Source organism: Bos indicus x Bos taurus, chromosome 5 (assembly GCF_003369695.1).
Source record: "Bos indicus x Bos taurus breed Angus x Brahman F1 hybrid chromosome 5, Bos_hybrid_MaternalHap_v2.0, whole genome shotgun sequence".
In the NCBI taxonomy this organism is placed as follows: Eukaryota; Metazoa; Chordata; class Mammalia; order Artiodactyla; family Bovidae; genus Bos; species Bos indicus x Bos taurus.
In genome coordinates, this window is record NC_040080.1 from 96,137,240 (window position 1) to 96,157,391 (window position 20,152).

Genomic DNA, 20,152 nt, shown 5'->3' on the forward strand with positions numbered 1-20,152 from the left:
ATTAATATTCATACAAGTTTTTCCATTTTTAATAAAATAATTCCTTTTAATATCTTTTAGGAAGTTAATTAACTGTTAGTATAAGTGCAGTCATTTTACGATTTTAGAAATATGGCACTAAAGGAAAACAAACTCATCAGGGTCCTTAGATAAATTTGAATGCCTGTTGCTTGGGCATATACCACTAGTTTAATAATAGTAGTAGTCTGAGGATAACTTCATGTCTGATGTTGAAACTGAAATTCCAATACTTTGGCCACCTGATGCAAAGAGCTGACTCATTTGAAAAGACCCTGATACTGGGAAAGATGGAGGGCAGGAGGAGAAGGGGATGACAGAGGATGAGATGGCTGGATGGCATTGTTGCAGGAAGGGGGATCCCTTCCAGGGCCTGAAACTGGGCTCTTGTCTAACACTCGGAAAAGAATTCTCCGAGGAGATACGTGCTGACAAAGCAAGAGATTTTATTGGGAAGGGCACCCGGGTAGAGAGCAGTAGGGTCTCTACTACTGTTTTCTCTCCAGGAAAACAGCTCTGCCCCGCGTGGCTCGCAGGGTTTTATGGTGATGGGATTAGTTTTCGGTGATCTTTGGCCAATCACTCTCATTTAGTCTTTCCTGGTGGCGCACGCATTGCTCAGCCAAGATGGAGGCTAGCGAGAGGGATTCTGGGAAGTGGCCGGACTGCGGTGTCTCCTTTCGACCTTTCGCGAACTCTTCCGGTTGGTGGTGGCTTTTTAGTTCCCTATTCCTTATCAGGATCTCCTGTCATAAAACAACTCATGCAAATGGTTACTATGGTGCCTGGCCAGGGTGAGCGGTTTCAATCAGTCTGCTTCCCCTAACAGCATCACTGACTCAATGGACATGGGTTTGCGTGGACTCCGGGAGTTGGTCATGGGACAGGGAGGCCTGGCGTGCTGTGGTTCATGGGGTTGCAAAGAGTCGGACATGACTGAGCGACTGAACTGTTTATTTAGTTTCATTGATTATAAATTTAATTGAAAAATATTTTCTCATTTCAGTAAATCTGAATGAATTACAAATAATTTTGTATATTTTGTAGTTCTCATTGAAATGAAAGATTCTGCAAAATAACATGGCTCTGATTTTCTACCTCATCTGTAAAGCAGCTACAGTGTGGTTTGCTAATGAACTGTATGTCATTCTTAACCTTCTGCAGTTAGTGTATAATAGCAGGTTATGATTACATTTGTCACACATTATAGCTGTATTTAAATTTTAAAGCATTTATGAATTCTATCATGAAATTATAAAAACTCAATCTATAGCAAGTTTGAATTTTAAAATGAATATAATTTTTTAGCTGCTCTGAAAGCATTTAGAGCTTTGTAAATATTGTTCTTTGAGACTTGCTTTCATAGAAAAGAACTTCAGGAAGATTTAAAAATGCAAATCTCATGTCAGCACAAGGTATTCATTTTGTGTAGTACCATTTGCAAATCTGTGGGTTAATTTGGAGGGTTATGTCTTAGTGTGATCTTAGCAGTACAAAGGCAGCACAGTACTTTCTTAATTTGTTTCTTTTCAAAGTGAAGATTTTGCACGAAACCCTGTTACAGTTCCAAGACCTTTCATAGACGGAGTCTTTTCCAGTAAGATACTTCTGTTTCTCATCTTTGCCCTCTTTGGCTCTGGGACCTCTTCCTGATTTATTTCAAACTCCCTTCTCTAGTTTTTATAGACTTTTATTGCACTCAAGTAACCTATCCTTTATGCTTCTATTACCACCGTCTTATATTTTACATATTTGCCTTTCTGTAGTTGTGATTTTTCTCCTCTTATTTAATAGTTTTATACAATAGTATAATATGTGAGAATGCAGACTTATCTAACCTTTATGTCTATATGGTTAAATCCTCAATATAGTACTGTACCTAATTTTGGAAAACACCTCACCAAAGGGCAGGGATATGGAAACTTAGAGAGTAGTGCAGATGATTAGAGAGACAAAACTTTCTTCTTTGCTGCTGTATCCCCAGGCTTCTCAGACAGTGCTTGGGCACATAATAGGTGCTCAAGAAATATTTATTGAATAAACAAAGCAATACTACTTATGAACTATAATCATTCAGCTTTCAAAAGGAATGTCTCAGAGAAAAAGCTGTGTTGGTTAACTGTATAGAAAATATTAGTTACATTGACCTTGGGTCTTTAAAAGAATCAGATTTTGGCAGTAAAGGTTTAAATTAGATTTATACATTTTGTACTTGTTTAACCTACTAACCAACTGCACACACACATGCACACACAATTTAGTCACTGGATTGAGTAGATGATTCTTTCTTGTCCACTTTGTCAGTCCTTTGCCTCATAATTAGTTTGTTTCTTTTCAGCTTCTTGATCCAACACACTTCGAGTTAACTTTCTGAAATACAGTTGCTTATATCATCTTTAACAGCTAACAGGATAAACAGTCCTTTTGTGTGGCATATAGGTTTATTCCCTGACAGATTTACACCTTCTTATGTTGTATCTGTAACAAGTTGGTTGTTGTTTTCCGAGCAGACTGTTGATATTCTACTTTTATAATACTTTATATGCTGTGTCTTATACCTAAAATGCCTTCTTGTTACCAGCACTCTTTTTTGGAAGAAGACATCAATATTTCTTCCCTGAAGATGTTTCAGTCATTGACTGTTAGATTTTAGGTACTTGCAGTTAAACTTTTAAAGACCAGATTAAGCCAGATGACCCCACCCAGCTATTTAAAGAAGACTCAGTTCTCTTAGAAGCAGACTGTTTCCTCAGTGCCAACTACTGTTCTAGGCACTGAAGCATCTTCCCTCCTGGAAGTTGCCTCACTCTGTACTCTGCTACCAAAGGTTTCCCTCCTTTCTCCTAATGTTTTTGGGTTAGCACTTAGTGGCAAGAAAATGACCAATAGTAATTTCAATTTCTGATTATCAACAGGTAAAGGAGCTTAAGCATTCAAACAAACTAGAAATAACAGACATCAAACTGGAGGCAGCAAGAGCTAAGAGTGAGCTAGAAAGAGAAAGGAATAAAATTCAAAGTGAACTGGATGGTAATATATGATTTCCCATGCTTTTTACTGTTACTGTCACATATAAATTCAGATTACTAAAATAGATCAAACTGAATTTTTATTTCCAATTTTAAGCTTAATTGAATTTTAATTTTAGAGCACATATGTATTGTTTGTGTGTCAAATGTTCATTCTGTGATGTAACTTAAAAAATCACTCTTAAGGTTATATCATAGTTATTTGATTAATACATAAATTAAGTAAAACTTTATGGATAGGATTCCATACTTCCAGGGTTTATAACTTAAAATCTCTTTAGATCATGTGATTATTAGTCTCAGATCATTTTAATTCTAAAGAATATAAGGAACAAAGGTGGGTTTCAGGTCCAATTTTTAAGTCAAAATTTTTTTTTTTAGGTAGATGCTAGGCCAGTTGTTGGGTCTAGTTCAATCTTAGCTTATTTTTAAACTCCAGTTTAGCTGTAGAATGTCCTTATCATTAAGATTTTTCAGAATTTATATTGTTCCTGACTTAAGTATTGAAATAAGCTGCCTGGACCTGCAGCTGTCATCAAATTGGTCTTTAGTTGAACTAGACTCCAGTTTCAGACAGAGCTTATGATGAATGACTGTTTTCATTATTCATTTCTGCTTGATGTTGACTCATGGATTTTCAAAGTGTTAGGGAGCAAATTTTCTTTGGAACTTAGAGTTTGAGAGCCAGCTTTGCATTTTTTTAAACTTTGAGTTAGATATGAATTTGTTTTAATCATCCCATATACAAAATACTTGTCATTTCATTACAAGGAAAATTTGTGAATTCATTGGACACACTTGAAAGCTTCCAATTTATATTAGAAATCTAACAGTTCTAATAGGTTTTAATTTTATTCACTCTGCTTCCCAGCTAGCTTTCTGTGGATTTAGATTACAGACCCTTTTAGAAGTATTTAAACCTCTTTTGATATTACCCAGGTCGATGTCCCCAGCTCTCAAGATCCAAATGAGTAAATGTATATACCATTTATTAAGTTTTTTTTGTGTGCATGCTTAATAAAATGACAAATGGAGTCTGAGTGGTAGTCTTTTTCATTAAGAAAAACTTGTCAACAAATGTAAAGATCTTTGAGATATGTATTTGGAGAGACTTTGTGTTCTTTTGTCTTACTGACTTATGAATATTTGGTCTTAATTACAATTTTTCTTTTTAATAACATTGAATATAGTAGAGTGTTCTTCTTTAAAAAATACTAGGATTACAGTCAGACAATGAAATTCTCAAATCAGCTGTTGAACACCACAAGGCGCTCTTAGTAGAAAAGGACCGTGAATTAATACGTAAAGTACAAGCTGCCAAAGAAGAAGGTTATCAAAAACTTTTGGAATTACAAGATGAAAAGTAAGTAATTACCTTATTTTGTTGGTTAAATCTCCTTGCAGATGAAAACATTATCCTGTCATATCATGCTTATTGTAGTTCTTGTAATATAATTATCATTTGTTGTTTTAGGCTAGAACTTGAGAGCAGATTAGCGGATTTAGAGAAAATGAAAGTGGAACATGATGTCTGCAGGCAGTCTGAAAAGGATCAGTGTGAAGAGAAATTGCGAGCTTCACAGATGGCAGAAGAGTCGGCCAGAAGGGAACTACAGAGTATTAGGTTATATACACACATATTTTTTAAACTTTATTTTGAAATAATTTCATAGCTAACAAAACATTGTAAAACTAGTACAGAGTATTCCCATGTAATCTTTGCCCAGATATCTTATGTATTTGAATTATTTTGATACCTTTGTTGAAAATCAGTTGACCTTATATATGTGTGTGTCTGTGTTCTGCTCTGTTCTGTTTCATTGATCTGTATGTCTGTCTTGACACCAGTATCACTCTCTTGATTACTGTAGGTTCATAGAAGTTTCATTCAGGTAGTGCATATCTTCTACCTTGTTCTTTTTGTGCAAGATTGTTTTGGCTTCCCTGGGTCCTTTGCCTTTCTACATAAATTTGAAAATCAGTTTATCACAAAGGCTTGTTACGATTTTGATTGGCATTGCATTGAATCTGTAGCTCAGTTTAAGAAGAGTTGTCATCTCACGGTCTGTCCAGTCAATGAATATGGCCTGTCTCTCCATCTACTGTATTTGTGTTCTAAGTTGCTTCAATTGTGTCCAACTCTTTGTGGCCCCATGGACTGTAGCACGCCAGGCTCCTCTGTCCATGGAATTTCCCAGGTGAGAATACTCGTGTGAGTTGCCATTCCCTTCTCCAGGGGATCTTCTCAACCCAGGGGGACAAGAACCCCACATCTCTTGTGTCTCCTGCATTGGGAGGCGGCTTCTTTACTACTAGTGCCACCAGGGAAGCCCAAAGGACACTGGACTGGGAGTCAGAAGTTTTTTGTTCAGCAAACATTTGTTGAGCATATACTGTGTACCAAGCTCAATTCTAGATACTGGGCATTCAGGAGAATCAGATAACTAAGACACACTCTCTATCCTGAAAGGGACAAGTTCAATACCTGTAGTGGGGTGATAATGAGATGGGAATGATAAGTGGGAGGATGAATATAACCAGGGTACAAGTCCTGGTTTAGGCCTACAGTTTTCTTTTCAGCTTTTGGATCAGTGCCTGGCACTGTGCTTGTATGCATGCTTAGTCACTCAGTTGTGTCCAGCCCTTTGCAGTCCTTTGGACTGTAGCCTACCTGGCTCCTTTGTCCATGGGATTTCCCAGGCAAGAATACTGGAGTGGGTTAACCATTTCCTTCTCCAGGGGATTTTCTCTACCCAGGAATCAAACCTGTGTCTCCCACATTACAGGCAGATTCTTTACCACTGATTCTACTCTGAAAACATTTATATTTTATTTGGGTCATCTTTAATTATTGTCATCAAAGTTTTGTCGTGTTCATTGTATATATCAAGCTCATATTGTATTAATTTTAATTCTAAGCATTTTTATGTGATTATAAACAGTTATTTAAAAAATTTTTTTACTTCCTAATTGTTTATTGCTAACATCCACGGTCTCCTGCATTGCAGGCAGATTCTTTACCAACTGAGCTATCAGGGAAGCCCCTCCAAAAAAGAAAACACACACATAGTTAGAAATATAGTTGACTTTTATGTGTTGTTCTTGAATTCTGTGACCTTACTAAAGTCGTGTATTTTCTACTAGCTGCTTTGTGGGTTCCTAGTTTTCTAACATCATGTTTTATACCTTGTACTTTCTTTTAGTTTATTTCTTAATTTTTTTGGTTATTTTTTGAGTTGGAAATTTACTTCACCTAATGTTCATTCTTTCATTTTTATTGGTAAAAGTGTCGTGCTGAGAATTTTCTTATTACTGCTTTAAATGTATCATAGAGATTATGTTATGTAGTGTTTTAATTATTATTTTTTAGAAATTCTCTAATTTTAATTTGCATCTTTTTACCTAGGGATTAACTGAAGATGTGTTAATAGAAGGTGTGGTTGTTTAATAGAAGGTGAAATGAATAGTTTCAAGGGCTGCCATACATAACAAAATACCATAGACAGGGGTAGTTTAAACAATGGAAATTTATTTTCTTATAGTTCCGGAGGTTAGAAGCCTGAGATCTGTGTATTAGCAGGTTGAGTTTCCCCTGAGGCCTCTCTCCTTGGCTTGAGTGGTTGCATTCTTACTGTGCCCTCATGGGGCCTTTCCTCTGTGCTCACGTATCCCTGCTACCTCCTTCCTCCTCTTATAAGGACACCAGTCTTAGGATTAGGACCCACCCATATAACTGCATTTAACCTTTGTTACCTCTTTAAAGGGCTTGTCTCCAGTACAGTCACATATAAGTTACTGAAGCTTTTTAAATTTCCAGGTGATAGGCCTTATTTATTTATTGTTAAATTTTAGTTTTATTGCATTGTGATCAGAGAGTATTGTTTCTGTTAGTTCTGCTTTATCTGATGCTGCTAAGTTGCGTCAGTCGTGTCCGACTCTGCACGACCTCATAGACGGCAGCCCACCAGGCTCCCCCGTCCCTGGGATTCTCCAGGCAAGAACACTGGAGTGGGTTGCCATTTCCTTCTCCAATGCATGAAAGTGAAAAGTGAAAGGGAAGTTGCTCAGTCGTGTCCAACTCTTAGCGACCCCATGGACTGTAGCCTACCAGGCTCCTCTGTCCATGGGATTCTCCAGGCAAGAGTACTGGAGTGGGGGTGTCATTGCCTTCTCCGTTTCTGCTTTATAGGACATACTAATGTTTTCTTTGTGACCTAGTATAACAAGGCCAAGACTAGTGTAAAGCCAGTGAGGCAATCAGGGTTCGTGTTGACATTGGACTTGCAGGAAATCTGGACTGAGTCTCATTAATTTTTTTACCCTGGGCACCTCTCTTGCCTTATCCCAGTCTTAGACCTGTAATACAGGATCAATTTTGTGAGTGTTACATAAGGGCTAGTAAAGAAAGTGCTCAATTATAAGAGTATAAAATTTGATATATACATCCATAAGATCTACCTTATTAACTGTGGTGGTTCTTCTCCATACTTTTATTTTTTGTTCATTTGTCTTGTACAAAGAGTTATATATTAAAGTCTCCTATTGTTTAATGTGCTTCTATCTATGACTCCTTACATTTCTTGTAATTTTTTTGCTTCATAGGTGATTGCTATATTATTTGGTATATAGATAACTATAACAGTTACACTTATGAATTGTGGCTGTTAGCACTTTCTTTTTGTCTTTTTTTTTTTGGCTTGAATTTCACTTTGATATTATTATTACTCCTGTTTTCTTATTGCTTCCATTTGCCTGGTGTACTTACTGTTAGTCTGTCTGTTTAAATGTGTCTTTTATGTGTAGCATACATAAGCAGCTGGGTCTTGCTTTGTATCCAAACTAGAGACCTTTTTGTTTTAATGGATGAGTTAAGCCTGTTCACATGCAGTGAGCACACATGCAGGAGGAGCATAAGAGATCGCCTGTTGAGATTTAGAATTATCTTCCTCTTTTTCGTTAGAGGTATTTTGAAGTTTGGGCATTTTCTGTCTTCCATTTATGTGAAAGATGTGATTTTGTCTGGCTTTATTTGATCTTGGTTTTCTGTATTTTTGTAGGACGTGTGTGTGTGTGTGTGTGTGTATATAAAACATAGAACTAGGCATTTACTGTTATCTTTTGCTACCTGGAAGTCCCCTATATCTGCTTTTTTAAAAATTCTAAAATCTTAATGACTTTCTAATTATATAGATTACAGTTGAGAGGTTTTTTTTTTTTTTTTTTTAATCATGTTCATTAAGCTGTAGGTTATGTTTTGGAACACAGTTTTTAATTTTCATTACCCAGGAATCACCTCAGGCAAAGATATATGTATTATTTACAAATGTCAGGTTTTATGAGCTATTAATTTAAATGTTAGCTACGACAATTCTAGGATCATAAATCTGTTACAGATTTTGAGAGCCAGTCTTATGCTACTCTTTGCTTTTAGGTGGGTACATATTTTTTTAATGAATCAGGACAGTTGGCTCTTTTTTAAATCTCTTCTTGATAGTCTCCAGAAAGGAGAGAGAGGGGCCCGCCCTCACCCCAGAAACCTCAATCTAATGTTTTATCTTATTATGGTCCCACCGTTTGGCCAATTAGAATCCTTTCTGTTAGAATTTAAGCCTGTTTCTCCTGGTTTGGGCTTCTGTTGCTATAGTGATAAAATGTGCAGCAATCATCACTTGAAGACAATAATGAACTTGACCCTTATTTTTTTATGCTATATAAAGCAGCTTTCATTCCTGTATTTTTAAAATATAAATGATTTTATATTAGCCACTTTGATCATTTTTTGATTCCTCTTCAGTTTCTCCAGGCCATTTATAATGTCTGATGGACCCTAATTTATTAAAATAAGGACCTAGTAACCAACTTAAAATATATTTATTAGCAGAAGGGTTAATTCACAAAATTTGTACGTTTTTTAATGGTCAATAATTGTGTTTTTCCCGTGGCAATTCTGGTCTTCTGATTTATTAAGTCTAGCTATATCAACCAGGTCTATTTTGACCAGTTAATAAAACAATCATCATTGTGACTTGTCTTACATAGAATTTGTGGTAGGTCAGAAAGAGACTACCTGTGGAGAAAAAGGTTTTGCTAGGGTTATGAAAAGTCTAAAGCATATAAAGCAGAAGTATCCATTTATTTACAAAGTGGGGTTAATCACTTTGGCAGATGCTTTAAACTATTAATTACATTCCAGTCTCTTGTCTTCATTAACATGGTTTCTTCATCACTGGCCTAAATAATAAAATGATTATTCTAGTTAGTATTCTGTATTTCAAAAGGCTTCCCCCCTCACAAGTTTGTAAAATTTATAAAGTTACCTGTAAATTAAAAACATGTTAAAATTACACAATTTTAAATAAGATCACATACCCAGCCAACTTTTGGTTATGGCAGTAACCCAGCTTCAGCTAACTCAGGCATAACAAAAAGTGGTGGCAGGGTTGGGGGGTGGTACTTTATTGGCTGATATATATTTGGACAGGACAGGGATTGTGCTGGTCTCACAGACAGCTGGATCCAGGAACTCAAATGTGCCAGATGAGAGTGACTTCTTCCCTCCTTTCCCTGCCTCCTCTCTTCTTTCCTAACTCCTGTATCTGCTGCTCTTCTACTGCTTTCTCTGTGAGGACAAGACTGTCTTTTGAGATCAGAGGCAGAGTTCTCACTTGATGATTCAAATTAGGAAAATCTGGAAAGACTTTGTGTATGGTTCATATGCCTGTCCCTGGGCCCACCACTGTGGCCAGAGGGATAGGGCACTCTGACTCTGCTGAAGTTTTATTGCCTGTTTCTGAGTGCATGGGCATGGTGGTGGTATGTAGAGGGAGAGGTGGTAAAGTGCAATTTGTCACCACAAGTGGGAAGAGGTGTCTTAGAGAAATAGCATCAGTTAATAAACTGAAAGAAAGAGAACTTGATCATTTAAAATTTTTGCAGTTTAAAGCCAGAGCTGTATTTTTCTGTTTGTGGCTTTCTAATTTTTTCTTAAGTGTTTTAGAAACATTTAAAAAAACTCTCTCCTAATATATATTCCTTTCTACTTATTATACTGTATCTTGAGATGAATTATCTGTTGCATATCATCTTAGTAGGGAGCAGGAGACTTAGACTTGGCCAGGTGAACAAGTTCTTTTACAGAATTTAAACAGCAAAATAAGGGATGGAAAAATATGTGGCAGCTTTTGACAGACCAGACAGTTTGTGTGACATGTCCTTGCTTGTAATTCAGGCCAATTACTCTAGCCTGGTTCTGGCTCTCTAGTTCCCTGTCTATTCATAGAGTCTCATGTATCTTTCCAGGAAGGTCCTTTTTTCTTTACTAATAATGACCAGAGACGATTTCCATCACTCAGGGCAAGAACCTTGGCTTTCATGAAAAACTGCCTTTCTCAAAAAACTGATTCTAAGGATCTTAGACAATAGAGAAATCACAAATACAACTTCTGTGTGGTAATTGAGACTGACATCAAATGAAGCCAAGAGTTTAAAGTCTAGTTTCTCAGTCATAATAGCCACATTTCAAATGTACGTAGCCACAGGTAGCTAGGAACTATCATATTGGATGTGCAAATTATAGAACATTTCCATCATTAAAGAAAGCTATCAGACAGTGCTGTTGGACTGTAAGTTCCTTAAAGACGGGATTTTGTCTGTTATTCTCCGGTGTATCTGCAACACTTAGGACTGGGTTCTGCGTTTGTAGGTACTCAGTAAATAGTTAGCTGGATGTTGAAATGACATACATCAGCTGCGTGTCATAGAAAACGTAGGCAGTAGTCAGTACAAGAGAACTTTGAAGAGAACTTAGAACAGCTCCATCTCACTGTTACTCCAAGTGTTTCCCACTGAACTTCTCTGCAGCTGCATACTCTGTTTGTACTTTGGTCTTCCAGTCTGCTTACTTTCAAATATAGTTTCTTTCATAATTACTTTCAAAGTGTAAAGCACTTGATCTCATAGTTTCTCATTTCTCAACTTACCCTTTACCTTTCAACTTCTCCCCATCAGTAATCCATTAACAATTTTTGATGTAGCCTCTGAAATGTGTCCCATTACCAATAAAATTTTTTTATAGTCTCTACATTTTTAAAACACCCCCCTCACTGATAACTTTGTCCCGATGGTATATTGCCTGGCAGCATTTTTAAGTAGAAATTATTTCTCCATCCTGTCTCCTACAACTAGGGACCAAGAAGAGAAATCACTGTTTGTGAATCCCATTCTTGCTTTCAGACCATTGTTTGAGTCAGTTCGGTTCAGTTCCTCAGTGGTGTCCGACTCTTTGCGACCCCATGGACTGTAGCACACCAGGCTTTCCTGTCCATCACCGACTCTCAGAGCTTTCTCAAACTTATGTCCACTGAGTCGATGATGCCATCCAACCATCTCATCCCCTGTCGTCCCCTTCTCCTGCCCTCAATCTTTCCCAGCATCAGGGTTTTTTCCAGTGAGTCAGTTCTTCACATCAGGTAGAGTTTCAGCTTCAACATCAGTCCTTCCAGTGAATATTCAGGACTGACTTTCTTTAGGATTGACTGGTTTGATGTCCTTGCAGTCCAAGGGACTCTCAAGAGTCTTCTCCAGCACCACAGTTCAAAGCATCAATTCTTTGGCACTCAGCTTTCTGGCTGTGCTAGTAAAGAATCCGCCTACAATTGTTTGACTAACTTTGGTTAAAATGGCCTTTCCTTTGATGTTGCTTGCATCTATCTCATGCCTGTCTTTTTTTCTACCAGTTACTGACATACAGAATATTCCCCAGTGGTCCCTGAGGACCTTCACTTCTGTTTCAGGTTTTCTCTATTTTCTGTCCTTTCCCATCATTCTTACTGATCATACTATTCATATTCTTGACTCTTCTAACACCTTAGCCATTTGTTTATTTTATCTCAATTCTGGCATTCTTCATCTGTATTCTAAGCCCTTTCACTTAGCCGTGGTTTGGAGACCTTGTCATCTCCTAGAGCCAGTCATTTCAGACACTTATTATTTTTTTTTTTTTCCTCTTTCCACCCCATTTTCACTGAAGATAATGAAACTGATAGTTCTTGTACTTTAAAAAAAAAAATTCCTCCTGTCTCTTAGACTGGTTCCCCTGCTGCCATTCAGCTTGGAAACTGTGTCCACTGTCCCACCATGCTCTTACTTGTACCTGAGCAAAGGATCCTGGATATGAACTTTTTCCACTTCCTACTATCTGAGAATTCCTGTATCTTTATCCATCCCCTCCTCCCTTTCTATTAAGATTCTTTTTTCCCTTTATATCCAAAGTAAGTAGTACTTGTCATCCCACCCCTTTATTTCCTCTGGAGTCTTGCTTTGGCAGTTACCCTCTTCTTCACCTCTACCTTCTCCTCAGACTCAAAGGTTCAGTTCAGATTGCGTGATCCTTTTATGAAAACTAATTGTACTTTCTTCTATAGTTTGTAGTTTTAAAACTTATTTTCTTTTGGCTTGTGATACCCTTTGACTATTCAAAACCTTCTAATCATCTTCAACACTTTTTCAAAATAATATCTACATGTTTTGAACTCTTACTGTTACTGAAATTTAAGACCATTGAATTTATCCCTGTTAAGGTTACTTTTTGTTAAATGTAAATATCCCTTAGAATCCCTAGCTATAATGATCTTAAATCAAGGACTAATTTTCTCCTTAAAGAAATAAAAATCTCCAACCAGTTGTGAATTCTAAGCCAGCATTGCTTCAGCAAAGTGAACTGAAGAGAATTATGTAGATCATCTTTTATAGTCTACCAAAGTGATATTCTTACCTCTTTCATGTTTAATGATTGTCAGATACTCTATCATTTTTTGGTTTATTTGGCTTCGAATTTTGTATGTAGGGCATTTTTGTTTCTCCTTATGTCTACATAATTTATTTAGAAAGCGTCATGAGAAACGCTGGGCTGGAAGAAGCACAAGCTGGAATCAAGATTGCCAGGAGAAATATCAATAACCTCAGATATGCAGATGACACCACCCTTATGGCAGAAAGTGAAGAAGAACTAAAGAGCCTCTTGATGAAAGTGAAAGTGGAGAGTGAAAAAGTTGGCTTAAAGCTCAACATTCAGAAAACTAAGATCATGGCATCTGGTCCCATCACTTCATGGGAAATAGATGGGGAAACAGTGGAAACAGTGTCAGACTTTATTTTTTGGGGCTCCAAAATCACTGCAGATGGTAATTGCGCCCATGAAATTAAAAGATGTTTACTCCTTATGACCAACCTAGACAGCATATTCAAAAGCGGAGACATTACTTTGCCAACAAAGGTCTGGCTAGTCAAGGCTATGGTTTTTCCAGTGGTCATGTATGGCTGTGAGAGTTGGACTGTGAAGAAGGCTGAGCGCTGAAGAATTGATGCTTTTGAATTGTGGTGTTGGAGGAGACTCTTGAGAGTCCCTTGGACTGCAAGGAGATCCAACCAGTCCATTCTGAAGGAGATCAGCCCTGGGATTTCTTTGGAAGGAATGATGCTAAAGCTGAAACTCCAATACTTTGGCCACCTCATGGGAAGAGTTGACTCATTGTAAAAGATTCTCATTCTGGGAGGGATTGAGGGCAGGAGGAGAAGGAGACGACAGAGGATAAGATGCTTGGTTGGCATCACCGACTCGATGGACGTGAGTTTGAATGAACTCCGGGAGTTGGTGATGGACAGGGAGGCCTGGCGTGCTGCGATTCATGGGGTCACAAAGAGTCGGACACGACTGAGTGACTGAACTGAACTGAACTGAATACTTTCATAACTGGGTCTTGTTTCTTAACTGATTTACCAGGTGTATCCAAAATCTTGACAAGAGCCAAGCTATATTTGAAGCCGCACTGTAACTCTGGACCTGAGAGAGGACCCACAGTGTTTTCTCCTCTATTATCATCTTCGTAGTTACGTAGAAAGAAACTTTTATTAACTCAGTAACCTAAAAGTGCCAAATTAATAACACCATAAACATTTAAGGGAAAAATGCACAGGTTTGAGAGCATTACGTATAGCTAGACTTACAGAATCAGAGTGTGACTAGTCCTGTCTAAGGAGCACAGGCAGAGCAAGACTGGCTCTCTTCCTTTAGAGCAATTGTTTCTGGCTTTGTATGTACCTATCTCAGAAGCAATGTATTTTATGGTTCGTCCATGTCATATTGTCCAACCAACTTGTGCATTTAAATATTTAATCCAAGATTTGAGTTGGTTCATTTAGTCCATCAGCAAATACTGAATCTTTATTAGTGTTTAAAGCACAACTCTAGGCCCTTGAGAATGTTGTCTTCCCAAGAAGCAGTTTTAATTAGGTTGAAAAGGCATGCTATTAATGCTAAACTATAAAGAGTATGTGCCAAACAAATTATATTTGAGGTAAGTGTTTGAAGGATTTTTAAAAGGGAGGGTTGAGAGCTTATCCTGTCAAAGCTAATTAGTGTAAAGTCTTTCTCATGAGGTTAGTCCTTTGGTCACCAGGGATGCACTGTGTTTTTAAGGTTTTGGCTGAGAATGTATCATTCCTTTTGAAGAGGACACAAATTGTGTAAGTGTTCTTTCATCTCAGGGATGAAAACTCAATATATTTTACAGAACATGGTATGTTGTCTTGTACTAGATAGTTTTCTTTTAAATTCTGGATTTAAAATCAGTATAATTGCGGCATAATGAAGAGAGACACAGGAATACTTAGGTATGAGAAGATCTTTGTCCCATCTTAATTTGGATGCTTGGTAGCAATGTGATTTGGGCCTGACTTAGCTAAGCCTTTCTGTATTATTTGAAATTATAAAGATGACTCTTGTTACTTGCATAGAACTATTGTGGGAAATTACTAAACTGGCCAACCTTAATTAAAGGTTGTCTGTTATACTCTAGACATCATGGAAGGCTTTAAAGATACATTTAGAAGCTGTATAACCTAGTGGAATGAAAATGAAGAAGCAGTATATCTGAAAGCATGTTGTAAATTGTGAAACACTGCCTGGCTGTAAGATGGCTCCTCCTGAACTGGACTGCTTTCTCTTGCGTTACTAACCCATTGTGCTCTTCTCCACCAAAGCCTTTTGTTCAGGCTGTCCCCTGTGTTTGGCAGAGCCCTACCCATCAGAGTTACATCTCCATGTAGTAATCTCTCATCCTTCTAGATAGAATTGATTTCTCATCTTCTCTGTGCCCATAGTTCATAGATTTTTTCATAGCAGAAGTAGAAATTTGTTACATTTTACTTATATATGAACACGACTTGGTTGCTTGAAGTCAAAATCTTTGCCTTTGAATCTACCACTTTGCATAAAGACAATGCCATGTGTCAGTATGAGCACTCAGTAAGATGATTGTCTAACTCAGTGAAATATATGAACTATGGATTTTTAATAATATCTTTTGTTGGGTTGTGACTTTTAGGTTAAAACTTCAACAACAAATTGTGGATATTGAAAATGCAGAAAAAGAAAAAAAAGAAAATTCTGACCTGAAACAGGTATTATTTTAGCAAACATATTGCTTTTATTTTTTTAAGTGCTTCTTTAAATCTGCGTTTTGAATCTATTGGCATTTTATATATAAGAATTCTGAAAATATTTCAATTGATAATGAATTGATGAGGTTGATATGTAAAGATAAAGTGTTTAAACCTCTTTAAGCTCTAGTTCATTAAGTTTCTTTTGCTAATTGCTGTTTCTCTTATAATATTTATATGCTGTGGCCCACGATCAGTTTTTATCACTATTTACTTATGGCTGTGCCGAGTCTTCGTTGCTTCACACAGTCTTCCTAGCTGCGGGGGCTGCTCTCTGGTTGTGGTGTGCAGACTTCTCAGTACTGCGGCTTCTCTTACTGTGGAGCATGGGCCCTAGGGTGCTTGGGCTTTAGTTGTGGTGTGTGGGCTTAGCACTTGTGGCACGGGGGCTTAATTGCCCCATGGCGTGTGGAATCTTCCTGGGACCAGGGATTGAACCCTTGTGCCCTGCATTGACAGTCATATTATTAACCATAGGACCATCAGAGAGGTCCCAAGATCAGTTTTTTAAAATTATATTTTAAAGGACAATATTTTGATATTATAAATTTAAAAAATGAATTAGAAAGATCATCCCTGTTTTGAGTTACTTGTGTGATTGACTTGTAACTTTGCATTTCTTATTCCATGAGCTGTTTTTTTAATTACATCCCTGTGAAATCTAAAGAGTTGTATTTATGGAAGGAAATTCATATTTTAATTCAAGTTGTTTGGGTTTAGGAAAGATCTATATGGGCAAAACATGAGGAGTGAAAATTCCATTTTTAGGATTTATGCTTTGCATATATAGTTATGGTTTCTGAGTCTGAAGTAGGAGGGCATAATGTTTAATACTCAGAAGTTATCTAGTTTCATTGGCATTGAGCTTTCTGTCATCCTGAAGATATGGAAAAATATTAAGCTCTTTGAAGGTTGCTTGTTCAGCCATCTATAATACAGATTTAATATTTACAGCTTCAGTTAAAAATACTGAATATTCTTCTGGAGAAATTCATTCTAAAATAGAAATCTGAGACATAACCTTTTTACTTTATTTTTCTGATGATTGCTTTTTGTACCTATATAATTCTGTAGATGGCTTTGCTACCATCAGAAAGTAATGGAATTATTTCTTCTTTATTGCATAAAGAATCTGGTTTCTTTTGACTCTTGTCTTATAATGAATTCTTTTGATCTGAAATCACTTAAACTCTCTGCCTCCTAACTTCTCTCAGAGAATGGCTTTTAGAGGTAGAAGAAAGTGAAAGAAAAAGGAGAACTTGTTTATTAATTGGTAAAATGGCTTTTGCAAGAAGTAGGTATAAATGTGTCCCAAATGTGTTATTTGGATAGAACTTAAGAGCAGTGATGTGAATCTCCTAGCCTGTTAATTTGTAACTAGGTAATCAACTACTTTTCATGAGAAAAAGTACTCCCAGATAAACTGGGATAGAGAAGCCTGAGTGACATTTCACAGTTTGATAAATGGGTCTAGAGGCAAAGGAATCCCTACCATTCATTAGGTTTCTCAAATTATCTTTCTTCTGCCCAACACTGGATGTATAGACTGCTTGAAAACTACTCAGAAACAATGTGAGAGTGAGCCTTTCTGTATTTATGATTTCTGACTGTTCAGAAAGCAGAACCCCCTGATGGAGTGCTAATCACAACGTTTGTGGGAGTATGAGATGGTTTTCTTAGCAGCTTTCCCAGCTCACCTTTTAAAATCTATTCTTTCCTAGGAGGCTAGGAGACTCATATTTGGATTCTCTTTGCTCACCTTGCTGCTCTCTTTCTAAGGACCCTTCTCCCCGTTTCTAGTACCTCTTCTGGCCTGCTTATTTGGGCAAGAGGAGAGAGGACTCAGTTGCAGATTGAGGAATAAAGTTCTTTATAGTCTCTGGTTATATTAAGAAATGATCCTAATGCTGCTGCTTTTTATTATTTTGTTCCAGGGCATCCCCAAGGGCACATCAGTTGGGTGGGACATTTGTGAGGGAAGATTAGTGTCTTCTGTGTCTCTCATACTCTGTTGCATTTGTTTATGTTTCTCTTCTTCTCTTTTAAGCAAATCAGTGGTTTGCAGATCCAAGTGACCTCACTGGCACAGTCAGAAAATGAGTTGCTGAATTCAAACCAAATACTGAAGGAAATGGTGGAGAGGTTAAAACAGGAATGCCGAAATTTAAGAAGCCAAGCTGAAAAAGCACAACTAGAAGTTGAAAAGTAGAGTTTGCTTTTTTTATGTACAAATTGTTTCTTCTTTATGCTGTATTCTTTTAATGATGATTCCAGTGTTGAATGTATTTTGATTACTAGTTAAAATACCCCATCGACATGTACAGTGGTTTTAGGTAATGTATTTTCTGTTTCTAGAGATGAGCTTTTAGAACTCTGAGATTGGTTTTTTAAAAAAAGAAAAGACCTCTTAAAATTCTGCCTGACCACAGTATTTTGAAAACCTTCAAAGAAACACTTCTTTATTCATTGAGTAAATCAATACATTTCTTATTACTTCAAATATATAAATTCTTCTGAATGCTAGAAGTCAGAAACAAAATTTTTGATATGTACAATTTACTTCCTAGAATTAGAATCTTTTGGATTTTCTCTTTGAAAAGCTCATTTGTTTATATTTTTTGATCTTGGAATCTCTTAGTAATAGACAGTCTAGTAAACTGTAGGGAGATGATTGTGGTGATCAAGATTTCCCTGGAAAATTTTGTTTATATGTGGTACAAAACTACTATTTTGTATTTGCTTTGTTATTATAACATGTCATTATAAGTTTTTCAATCTATAAAACATTATTCTTTTCACATTTTTTCTTCTGAAGGCTGCTTGCCACATAAATTTTTTTTTTCTTATTTTCAGTTTTTCATTTTTTAAGGCTTGTCCATGGCTTCATATATGTGGTTGAATTTTAAGAAAAGTAAGCAAGATAATTGTCCATGATGTGTTGTGACATACCACAGAGTCCAAATTATTTTGCTTACATTTTGCAAAAAAAAAAAAAACATAGAAATTTGTATCTTGGAATCCTTTAAGTGTTTTGGAATCCTTTAAACCTTTAAGTGTTTGATTTCAAATGTGCTTAAGAATTCTAATAACAGGATAGCTAGCAAATTTAACCAACTTATCATTGGTTTCTGAATGTTATTCATAGGATTGTTGTTTAGTCGCTAAGTTGTGTCCAACTCTTTGCGACCCCATGAATTAATAGGCTGCCAGGATCCTCTTTCCACAGGATTTCCCAGGCGAGACTACTGGAGTGGGTTGCCATTTCCTTCTCCAGGGGATCTTCCCAGCCCAGCAGTCAAACCCTCTTCTCCTGCATTGACAGGTGGATTCTCTACTACTGAGCCACCAGGGAGGCCCATTTATAGGATTACATAGCAGAAAATAGCTGGACTAGCGGTCAATAAGATGTGATTTTGGTCCCAGCGAAGACACTTAAAACCTGCATGACCTTAGTCATGTAGTCTTGACTCCTCAGGGTTTGTATATCTCATTTGTACTGCCTATAGTGAGGATACAAAAAAATCATAAAGCATACAGAAAAGCTTTAAAAATGTAAGTTGTTATGATGTTACTATAAAATAGCATGTATATGAAATTTACTCTAGCTAGAAAACATATCACATTAAGACTTGATAACAATGCTGATTGCCATCTTTACTGGGCTCAGTTTTTAATAGCTTGGTGGTATCAAAGTGAAGAAGAACTGAAGGCCCTCTTGATGAAAGTGAAAAAGTTGGCTTAAAGCTCAACATTCAGAAAACTAAGATCATGGCATCCAGTCCCATCACTTCATGGGGAAATAGATGAGGAAACAGTGGAAACAGTGGCTGACTTTATTTTTCTGGGCTGCAAAATCACTGCAGATGGTGATCGCAGCCATGAAATTAAAAGACGCTTACTCCATGGAAGGAACCTAGACAGCATATTAAAAAGCAGAGACATTACTTTGCCAACAAAGGTCTGTCTAGTCAAGGCTATGGTTTTTCCTGTGGTCATGTATGGATATGAGAGTTGGACTGTGAAGAAGGCTGAGCTCCAAAGAATTGATGCCTTTGAACTGTGGTGTTGGAGAAGACTCTGGAGAGTCCCTTGGACTGCAAGGAGATCCAAACAGTCCATCCTAAAGATCAGTCCTGGGTGTTCATTGGAAGGACTGATGTTGAAGCTGAAACTCCAATACTTTGGACACCTGATGCAAAGAGCTGACTCATTGGAAAAGACCCTGATGCTGGGAAAGATTGAGGGCAGGAGGAGAAGGGGATGACAGAGGATGAGATGGTTGGATGGCATCACCGACTTAATAATGGACATGGGTTTGGGTGGACTCCGGGAGTTGGTGATGGACAGGGAGGCCTGGTGTGCTGCAGTTCATGGGGTTGCAAAGAGTTGGACACGACTGAGCAACTGAACTGAATGCATATATATGGAATCTAGAAAAATGGTATTGAAGGGCAACAATGGAGAAACAGACATGGAGAACAGGCTTATCGACATGGGGAGAGGGGAGGAGAGAATGCGATGTATGGAAAGAGTAACATGGAAACTTACATTACCATATGTAAAATAGATAGCCAACAGTAATTTTCTGTATGGCTCAGGAAACTCAA

General features: G+C 37.2%; 1 protein-coding gene across 2 annotated transcripts in view; it reads left to right on the forward strand.

Moving 5' to 3' along the window:
- CEP83 (centrosomal protein 83) overlaps positions 1-20,152 on the forward strand; it is a 139,921-nt gene that overhangs the window by 96,779 nt on the left and 22,990 nt on the right. For both annotated transcript variants that reach the window (XM_027543148.1, XM_027543149.1), the window contains exons 8-12: positions 2,934-3,048; positions 4,266-4,410; positions 4,522-4,671; positions 15,431-15,506; positions 17,593-17,750. In XM_027543148.1, the coding sequence (XP_027398949.1) occupies positions 2,934-3,048; positions 4,266-4,410; positions 4,522-4,671; positions 15,431-15,506; positions 17,593-17,750 (644 nt within the window). The remainder of the gene's footprint in view (positions 1-2,933; positions 3,049-4,265; positions 4,411-4,521; positions 4,672-15,430; positions 15,507-17,592; positions 17,751-20,152) is intronic.